Here is a 10,333-nt window from a genome sequence, read left to right as displayed (position 1 = left end):
AAAAAAAAAAAAAAAAAAAGGCAAGGATAAACCAAGAATAGGGCCATTCTGATGGAGAAGGAGAATTAGGTCTGGAAAAGTACAGGGTGGGAAATAGTCCCTAGGCAGGTTTAACGTAGATGGGATACCAGAATCCAGGGCCAGTCAGTGAATAGGCAGTTAGAGAACAACAAAAGACAGATGAGCTGGACAGACGGAGGAGGAGGCGGAGAAACTAATGGCAATGGAAGAGGTGGAAATACGAGTACGACAAATTCTTTCCACATTAACCTTATGACTAGGACTGACCCCTTTTGGGGGCTGCTGCCCTAGCTCAGGGCTCACCCCCGACACAAGCTAAAGCTAATTGCAGCTCTGTGTCTGGAGCCCAGACATTTCCTGAACAGCTCCTAGGAGAGAGGGAGTTTCTTTTGTGTCTGCACAACTCCTACACTCCTGCTGAAGAATACCCATCACCCCTAAATGGGGTTTTCGCTGCACCTTCCTGTGGGCATTTCAACTAATCAGATCCAGAGTATCAAAGCAAAAGGAATAGAATAAAAACTTGATCTTTTTTAATGGATCAAGTAAAGTATATACATGATTTTTTTAGCCTTCACAGAAGGGAAAACGTTTCATTAAAGGGTCCTTCAAATATATTTTGCAGCCCTGATCTAAGAAGTTCAAGGGGAAATCATCTAGATAAATATGGTTTTCCCCCTATTCCAAAATTATGAGTTCTTTTTTTATTGTTGGGGATTCATTGAGGATACAAAGATCCAGGTTACACTAATTGCATTTGTCAGGCAAAGTCCCCGCGATTATGAGTTCTATCTTCTAAAATTTTGGTCCTCTCTTGAAATGCATGCTGTCCTTTAATCCTTAAACCAATTTCACAAAAAATGACAAATATGCCTCAGCGACTTCACTGGTTTTTTTTAATGTGTTAAAATGAAACGAGCCAATCACCTCTGACTATCCCTAACAATAAAATTTAAAATTGTACCAGGCGCCAAAAACATATAACAAAAATCTCAAGCAGCCCTCACTATTTCAATTCAGTCTTCCGGACTAGGGAGGGAAATGCAGACTTAAGGAAACAACGTCTGTAAAGGTGGCAGTAGGGGGTTGTGGAAAACCAGTTTCATTTTGGGGAGAAAAAGTTAAAATTGCAGGAAGGAAGGAAAACCATGGCCCATTTTTGCAGTAAGCATAGATGGAGAGCAAAGTCATTTTCTTTGCTTCTTCCCCTCAATTCCTTCTTCCCCACCCCTCATTAGCAGATCAATAGGAAGCTGCCTTCTGGGGCAGGTATGCCCTTTGTAGAAGCTCACCTTTATAGCCTGCTGATTGCCATCTATTTTTATGGCCCAAATGAACAGCATCACCTTCCTCCCTCCTCCCCCAATAAAAAATAGATTTAAAAAACCATAATAAAGCTGTGACAAGGTGACTTAAATCTTTGGCTGGCACCACTGAGGCGACATCTTCTTGCTTTAGTGGGTTAAGCCAGCTGGCCAGAGGGGCTGAGAAGTGAGCTAAGCCAGTGGAAGGCTGGCCAGCAGACAGAGGAGAGAGGGACAGCAGCAAAGGTGCAAACAGGGGTGTGAGGGCAGGAGGTAGAAGCAGAGCACTGGACATAGGTTAGTTAGCTCGATCTGTTTGAAGATAGCAGCTTTGATCCCGGTGGTCTTCACCCTGGTTCCAAATCTTATATGGAAGGAGCAAACACTAAAATTGAACCAAACAAACCCAAACCCACCAAATCGCAGAGAATGGGATCAAAGGAGACATTTCTTTCCTAAATGAACCTAAATGGTTAAGTGGATCCTGGCAATTATATAATTAGTTAACGAGATTGTAACTCTGTAGGCAAGAGGATATATACCCATCTCATGGCTAAGTACACCTGGTAACAAAATGCACTTACTTATAAAAGGAGTGTGTTTTCAGTTAGCAGGTATATTTCAAATGGATTGAAAAATATTAATGGAATAAAAATTTACAGCTGGTGTGTTAGGTTTAGCCCACAAAAGGGATTTTTGCTGGGGCTCCATTACAGCCTGCACTCCTAAGTCCTACTCTCAGTACCACCATCACCACTGCACCTCCATCAACAGATTTTTATTTAAGCCAATGCGTTTAGAGCACAATTCCGTGGTGAATAACCTTTAAGGTTACATTTGCCTTTTCCCTGCTTCTTGCAAACAGTGCGTAATCCACGAGCACATTTGTTGGCTGTAAAGGTGTACAACAGCAATTTTTGCAATGACAGTGCGGAGAGGGAATATGAGATCTGTGTGCTAATGAGCTGACACTGCAGAGGCTGGGGCGGTGTAGTGTGGAGTGCACTACAAGTGCGGAGCAGCAAGACACGGGAGGGGACTTCAAGGGAATCGGTAGCGTTTCCCAAGGAACCAGGGCAGCAAAGGCACTCAACGGGACCCAGCAGTTTCTTGGTGTGTCCACTCTCTCCCCAAACCCTAGGATGATCGAATCTGTTTTTAAAAGAACATGTAACTTACATGTGTGTACATCTTTTCATATATACTGATCATGTATGTGTGGGTGCCTGTGTGTGTATCCTGAAAGTAAAATATTTGCATCATTCTTTCTGGGGCTATCTAGTTACATTGAAAGGTAAGGCAGCAAATTATCAATCCCTGTGAAATGGGGACATGTGCTCCAAATCAGGTGAATGTCTCTGATAAACTTCAATTCACCTCTGAGCTGAAATCCCAAAGGAACCACCTTTCAATGCCAACAAGGCTTTTATTGGCCTCTTAAGACAAAGAATAAAGTTGGCATCTGTCTTAAGCAAACCTCTTGGGGGTTATGCAAAAACACACAAACAAACAAAAAAACAAACCCAGGTTGTTAGTGAAGAAGAGTCTTTAAATAACTGATGCCTGAGATTCATTGCAAGGAAACCTTCTGATACATTGTTGGGGGTGGGGAGCAATGCAGAGGACACATACAGAAGGACTTACCCTTTGTTTATTCTTTGAATATTGTTTGCCTGCATACCTTACAAAGTGGGTGCTGCCTCAGGATTGAATGTTCAGGAAAGATCATGAGATGAGATCAATTTTAGTGCTAGGGGAAGCTGAAGGTAGGAATTATGCAAGGGAAGAGGGGAAAGTTTCTACAACTTTTGCCAGCTCATTCCATTTTAAATTGGATAGGAGAAGTGGGTGACCAGATTTGGACTCAGTTGGGAATTTTTTGAACTCTCCCGAGGTCTCCAGGGAAGGGCAGGCCAGAGGTTACAGAGGTTTTCCTTTGCACAATCGAGACAGTCAATTGGAGGTAGGGAACCTGGGGTCACCTGCCAGGGTCCAGTACTGAACTAGAATTGTAGGCTGACATCTGAAATATTTGACCTCCAATTCCACAAGAAAAAGGAAAATCAGGCTCGGCGCCTATAGCTCAACCAGCTAGGGCGCCAGCCACGTACACCTAGGGTGGCGGGTTCGAATCCCCAGCCCGGACCCGCCAAACAACAATGATGGCTGCAACCAAAAAAAAATAGCCGGGCATTGTGGCGGGCGCCTGTGGTCCCAGCTGCTTGGGAGGCGGAGGCAGGAGACTCGCTTGAGCCCAGGAGTTGGAGGTTGCTGTGAGCGGGATGCCATGGCACTCTACCCAGGGGGACAGCTTGAGGCTCTGTCTCAAAAAAAAAAAAAAAAAAAAAGAAAAAGGAAAATCAAAACCAGAGGGAGAAATGAGATACACCTCCAAGGTTTCCCTGGCTCCTAGAAATCACTGGTTTCTGCATTCATAGACTATGGTTAGACTAGTCATCTTTCTCATACTAAGCTACCAGGCAGCAGCTGCCGGGAGACAGCTTTGAGATCTGGCCCCCATTCAATGATTGTGACATTCAGAGATGACTGTTTCAGGGACTAGAGAAGATGACAGCTTTTCTCCTCTGTCTCCTGAGCTGTAAAGTCTGAGAGTGCAACAGGCAGCTGGGTGCATATCAGTGGTTTCTAAATATTTCTCCTGTATGTGCCTATGTGCACGCATATATGTGTATTCAGCATAACTAAGGGCAAGGTCACCTTTTTGTTTTGTTTTGTTACCCAGTGAGCCACACCCCTTCTCCCCAACTCTCAAGCCCCCAGCCATAATCCAGACTTGTAAGTTGAGGTGCTATGGATTCAGGGTGAGAGATTTTAATCTTCTTTCTTTCCCATGGTTGTTCCTTTATTACCCCAAGAGGTGAGACACTAAGGCTACTCAACATCAATATGGATAACTTATTGCCTGTCTCTAAACCTGAAATTTTCATATGCAAGGATCATTTCTGATTGCTCTTTGAGTGGGGTTCTGATAGCCCTAGACTGGCAGGTGTCAGTGTGATTTGAGCATAAGAACAGGACCGAAAACCTTGGAAACCAATCATTCCTGAGAAACCCAGTGGCTCTCTTATCCCATTCCTCATCAGAGGAAAGACACTGAAGGGAGTTGAAATAAATGCTATTCATTATTAGTGATAATAAATCCTGGGAGTTTCATATATTTGGCTTTAAATCTGTTTTAATTGATATTTAGGAAGCTGCATTTGCGATTTAGCCTCTTGACAAGATCACAGTGTTGCAGGATTAAGAGTCAGACGTGTGTTGTAAATGCTGTGGAGACAGGCTGGGATTACCAAAATAAGATGCAAAGTATAGACAGACATTTTGTAACTTTCACACTTAGCCGGAATTAATAAATTCCTATTTTTGTCAATGTCAGAAAGCCAAAAGAATGTCAAATATGGAGTATTTCAGAGCATGTTCATATAAGGATCTGTACCTTCAGCTAAAATTCTCTTGAACCTGGTTACTGTCACATTTCTTGCAAAGTACATCACCCCTGTCCCCTTGGCTCAAATCTTCAAATCCAAGGAACTTGTGCCCTTGGGGAACCTGTCAACAGCTTTTTGGAAATGATATATCCTTTGAGATAGAAAGATTTAAAGAAAGTCATGTACAAAGTTTTCACTGAGCCAAACCTAAACATTATTTTTCCTTTGGAAGAAAAAAAAAAAAGCAAACAAATTTCAAACTACATCAGCCATAGAAGCAAAATATATTTTATGCCATCACAAACCTTATTGTTGTGAAAACTTTTAGCAAATTTGGCTTAGATGCAGGATTCTCAGTCTTTCTCTCAAAATATTCTATTCAAGTAAAACTGTATGTCCAACAGGCTATTAGCCATTTGGATTCCTCTGCTTTTACTTCCCAAAATGTCCCCTCTCCAGAGGAATAGTCACTGGATACAAATGTGGATTTCAGAAATGGCTTTGGGGTTGATGAAATTCCTCCCTTTCAATACTCAGTTTTCCACCTCTAAGCCTTCCCCTCCCCCATTCCTAGCTCTAAATTAAGAACTGTGTTATCTTTAACAATGGGAGGGGGTGAACAACACTAGGGGAGGCAGAACTCGCTTTCCAAATAATCACCTGATCGCTGTCTTTTCCTTTCCCCCCAGTTTGTTAGGCTTTCATCGCTTGCAATCAGTTTGTAGTCTTATCAATTCCTATTAGAGCTCTCTCAGTAAGAAAGGTGATATCGTTAGGACGGAAAGAGGTCAGGGAATCCAGCCTGATCTGTACCTCAAGGTCACTTGTTTGGAGAATTTCTCATATTTGGTTCCTGCATAATTAAGCAATTGTCAAATTCAGCTCATTCTTACAGCCAGGCGTTAGCTTTAACAGTCAAGTAATGTACATCCTGAATTGACTCAATCAAGAAGCCTCTGCTTCTTTTTTTAATCCTGTCTGAAGAAATTTCTTTGAACAACCACGCTATTTTTTCTTTCTTTTTCCCCCAGCAAGAAAAGGGTGTTGGGGAGGGAATGCTGGGTTAGCAGGGAGGAAAATGAAACTTTTACATCCAACACTATTTAGAAGAGAGTTTTGCCCACTGTCTTGAGTTTTGACCACTGACTTGAGCCCCTCAGCAGTATCCTCCAGAGTTGCTTTTTTCAGGATGAAACCAGATTGCTTAGAACCCCTAAAAATGTCTACTGAGACAATCACCCTCTAGCACACACACAGACCCCAAGCACCATAAGAAAGATACAAATGACGCCCCCAAGATCCCAAAGGGAGGAAAAGCAGATCTACTTACATGCATTAGTCACAGAAAAACTATTGGAGGAATCCAAGTGATCTACGTGGTAATTCAAATGGAAGGGCTTCTCGGTGGTGTTCTGGTTGGTGTTGTATAACTGCACGGCAAAGCGGAAAGCGCTGTGTTCCTGCACCGTGTTTCTCATGAAAAGTCCACCTACAAGCAAAGGGAACCGAGATTTGGCTTGTGTCCCCCCACCCCAGGACCGGTTAGAAATTGGGGAACTCTATAGATATTAGATACCTCTCAGAGATACTGGGGTGTACAATTGAAGATCAATATTCAACCTGCGTGTCTTTCAAGACTTGTGAACTCAGATTTCAGCCAAGAGAAACCTGGTTTCTCTAGGCTGAAGAGAAGGCGCTGGAGAGAAGGGACCAAGGGAAGAGGGGGCTGTCTTGGGTTAGGACGAAGGAATCAAGAGTGGGACTTGGTTCTTTCTTAGGCGGTAGTCTGCTTGTCTTTTCCACCCCCACCCCCCGCCCATTCACACAGCTGGTTCATCATTTCCTAGGGTAAAGGGAAAGGTTGGGAAGAAAAGCAATTTTATCCCTCCTCCCCGCTGCCCCATCCCGTTCCCCATAGCCATTCTCCCCGGTGAACAATACTGGAGATTGGTTCAGTAATGGCAACAATTCTAACTTCTCGACTTGTAAATACAGGCAGAAGCCGAGAGAACTCCCTCCAGGCGCCCAGGAGCCGGGCTCCAGACAGATATAGCGGCAATTCGTGAATTCGTGGTCTGCGTGACTTCACAGCTTGCCGGCTCAGCTCCTTGGCTCACCCCCGCCTCCTACCCCGTCCACCACCGACCGACCCTGGCTGCTGCCCAGGTCTAGGTGATCCAAAGTGGGCTGTATCTCTCCCAGCACTAGCCTGTCTCCTGGTAGCTGGAGACGTGGGACGGAGCGCCCCGGGCCCGGGTTACTTGCCCTGGCGCGGCCAGACAGGCGGCATCACCCTGGGAGAACTTCCAGCGGCTGCACGCACGCCATGGCAAAGTCCGGATCAGCAACCCGAAAAGCCGCGACTCTTTGCCCCTTGCAGCACCTCAGCTTCCTGCTCGCCTCCGGTGCTCCTCTCAGCTTGAAAAACCCAGAAGCCCACCCCCACCAGCCCCAAGAGACCCCTCTTTGGTCCTCAATGCTCCCCAGAATGGCCACCTCGTTGGGGCTCAGATCCCCACAATCTCTGCCCGATCTCCTCCCCAGTCCCCTTCCCCAGGCCATGCAGGACAGGGTCTCGCAGCCGCAGTAGCCCTGCTGGGGCAGTGGTCTCCAGTGCAGGAGAGCCTGGCCCGACTGGCTGGCTCGCTCGCGCTTACCTATGCTGATGGTGTTGGGGAATCCTCCGTGAGAATGACCCAAAAGCCCTAGGACTAAAAAGAAGACCGCCCGGAGCACGCTTTGCCCCATTTTCTTCTGCTTGGCCATGCTACGCCTAAAACGAAGCTGACAAGAGCATGGGCGCAACTCGGGAGTCGTCAAAATAATAATAGAAAAAGAAAAATAATTCTCTGGCTCGTACACCCCCTCCCCTTAACTTGCTCTCTCTCACTCTTCTTTTCCACCCCACACTAGTCCTCCTTCTCCGCTGCCGCCTCCTCTTCTTCTTCCTCTTCTTCTCTCTCTCTTACTCTCTCTCTCTTATTTGCTCTCTCTCTCTCTCTTGCTCTCTCTCTCTCCCTCTCGCTCCCAGGATCTCTCACACCCCCTCCCCGCCCCCCACCTCACTTCTGTCTTCACACCAATCTGGAAGGCGGGTTCATTGGCTGTGAGCTGGGTTCGCCAAAGCGATTTCTCTCCCTATCACAGAAAGACAAGGAGAGAGAGAGAGAGCAAGCGAGAGAGAGCGAGCGAGCTAAAACACAAAACAAACAAAACATAGAAAAACAAAAACAAAGAAGCAAGAGAGAGAGAAAGAAGAAAGAAATTATGAAGAAAGACCCGAGACCCCCTTCCCCAAAATATGGTGGGTCTAAAGAGGGGGGGAGAAGATGAAAAGAGGGAAAAGGCTCAGTGCCGGTGAATACGGCTCTTCCAATTGGGCCGGTAGGGGGATATTGATCAAAGTTGATCTGACGTGGAATTAAAGCCGCACACCGCTTAGCTCTACTGCAAACTGCAGCCTCGGACTGCAAAGCTTAGGCGCTGGCGTTTGTCAACACCAGAGATGGGATCAATAGAAACACACCAGTCTTCAAGTGGATCAACCTTTCAAGCTGCAACCGCTCCCCCCTTTAAAAAATCTGCATTGCCTCTGCGTTTGTGTGTCTGTCTTAAAGAAGGGGAGTCTTAAGAGGGTGGTTAGTGGTTACTCCGGAGTCTTTGTAGAGAGTCACAGAAGCAGTTCCCATCACAATGCGCCCGAAGATGCTGCGCATGCCCGGTCTCTGCCGCTCAGCATTTACAGCAGAGATCTGAGGGCGAGTTAACAACCCCCCATCCGCATCCCCGCAGCTTTTGGAGGTGTGTCCCTCCCATTAACGCTAGTGCCCAGGCCGGCTTGCGGAGGAGGCATAGGGTGGCCAGTGATGAGCAGTGTGGAGCTGACTGCTTTGGGGAGCGTAGATAAAAACTGTGTGCACGCACTGGTAACTAAAAGGTTAATGAAAAGGACGGACGCTCAGTCCCACCGACCAAGGAGAGAGGTGTGAGAATGAGCTGGGATGGGGGTGGGGAATGAAAGTTGAGGTTCAAGAAAACTGTCTCTAGCTGCCTTGCTCCCTCAGAGGTGCCTCTGGACTTAGCAGCCTAGGCCCCTGACTCATGACCCTCAAGGTTATCCGTTCTCTCTGACTCTTCTTCCTCTTTGTGCTTTAAGGGGAGGAAAGCACCTACGAAGCTTGGGGGTGGTCCTCTCGGCAGCACGTCCTGGGTGAATATCCTGGGCTGAAGAGTCTTAAAAAACGAATCCTCTTTATCTCCCAAGTGTTTTTCAGTTCTACCCCACAGCCTTTCTGGAAGACATGGGTTTTATCCTTTACACACCTGCTACTCTTTTCATATCCTCTCTTCCTGGTCTAAGTGGAAAATAAACCTTTCTGCCAGTGTGTAAAGCAATCTGATAGACATTGGGCAGTGGGTAGAGGATGGTGGCCCGGGCGCCCAGATAAAGCATCAGTTACTCCAGAACTTTGGATTTGGCAAGACATAGGCTGGAACCTGAAAACTCATTGTAGGGTCTTTACAAACTTATATTCATTCTGATAATGCATAATTTCTTCCAAACCCACCACCTATAGAAATTTTTTGTCTCTATTTTGATAGTCCATGGCTGGTAGTGAGGGAGAAACATGGTAGTCAGAGAAAACTCACTTTTCCAGTGGGAGAAGCATTAGGGAAAAGGTAGTAGTAGAGACAAAGTTAACCACCCATTGACAAACATGGACAGTGAGATAGCATTGTTCGGGAACATAGGTTTAGGATATGGACAAGTCCAAGTTCAAGTCTAAATCCCATCACATACAGGCAGTGGGTGACCTTGAGCAACTATATTAACCTGAACCTCAGTTTTCTCATCTTCAAGATGGGGATATGAATATTTCTCTCTTTATAAGGTAATTATTAAGATTAAATATGATAATGTATGTGAAAGCACAGAATTCAGTGCCTGACTCCTATGAAAAATCAGTGCTAATTTCCCAACTTCTTCCCTCTTTATCACTTTTTAAAAGTGCCCTCTTCTCCCCAAAAGCTCCTCCTGTTGCCATCCTCCCCTCTCCTCACCATCCCCACAACCTCAAGACTTTGCTATCAAGTGTTTGCCAATGTTTCATATCAAAATCTTCCCATTCCAGCTCTTCAAGAGCCTCAGGACATAGGAGAGAGTCTGGGAGATGAATCTTTACTAAGGTTCTAATTGGCAGGCAGTGGCAATTTAATATTAAAAATGCCACATTTAGGGAACCTCTACTTTGTGTCAGGCACTATATGTTTCTCCTTAGATAACACAGGTAACACAGTTGCATTTTAATAGGAGCCTTCAATGCCTTGGTTCAAAGGAATGCCTCTAACGAGGAGGTTTCAGTTTTGGATTTCAGGTAGGTGAAGAATATATTTTGTGCTAGGAGGAGGATTCCAGACACCTCATTACACTTCTGAAAGCAGCCAGGACTCCATCCATGCTTGGTTAGCCATTCAAAAAGGTGGAAGAAGAGATTTCTGGTGAGCTTCACCGTCATTTGGCTTGAAGAGTAATGAGGGTGGGTCAGTAACAAAAGATGA

At 45.5% G+C, this 10,333-nt stretch overlaps 1 protein-coding gene across 2 annotated transcripts in view; it reads right to left on the bottom strand.

Annotated features, from left to right (window-relative positions):
• The window catches only part of GRIA3 (glutamate ionotropic receptor AMPA type subunit 3), a 315,536-nt gene extending 307,724 nt beyond the window's left edge, over positions 1 to 7,812 (bottom strand). For both annotated transcript variants that reach the window (XM_003797025.1, XM_003797026.1), the window contains exons 1-2: positions 7,432 to 7,812; positions 6,105 to 6,263 (exon numbers count right to left, since the gene is read on the bottom strand). In XM_003797025.1, coding sequence (XP_003797073.1) covers positions 6,105 to 6,263; positions 7,432 to 7,540 — 268 coding nt within the window. In that variant the 5' untranslated portion in view covers positions 7,541 to 7,812. The remainder of the gene's footprint in view (positions 1 to 6,104; positions 6,264 to 7,431) is intronic.
• Positions 7,813 to 10,333: the final 2,521 nt, after the last annotated feature.

This window comes from Otolemur garnettii, unplaced genomic scaffold, assembly GCF_000181295.1.
Source record: "Otolemur garnettii isolate 467f Iridium unplaced genomic scaffold, OtoGar3 scaffold00110, whole genome shotgun sequence".
NCBI lineage: Eukaryota > Metazoa > Chordata > Mammalia > Primates > Galagidae > Otolemur > Otolemur garnettii.
Note: the sequence above shows the minus strand (reverse complement) of the source record. Positions and strands in the feature narration are given on the sequence as shown.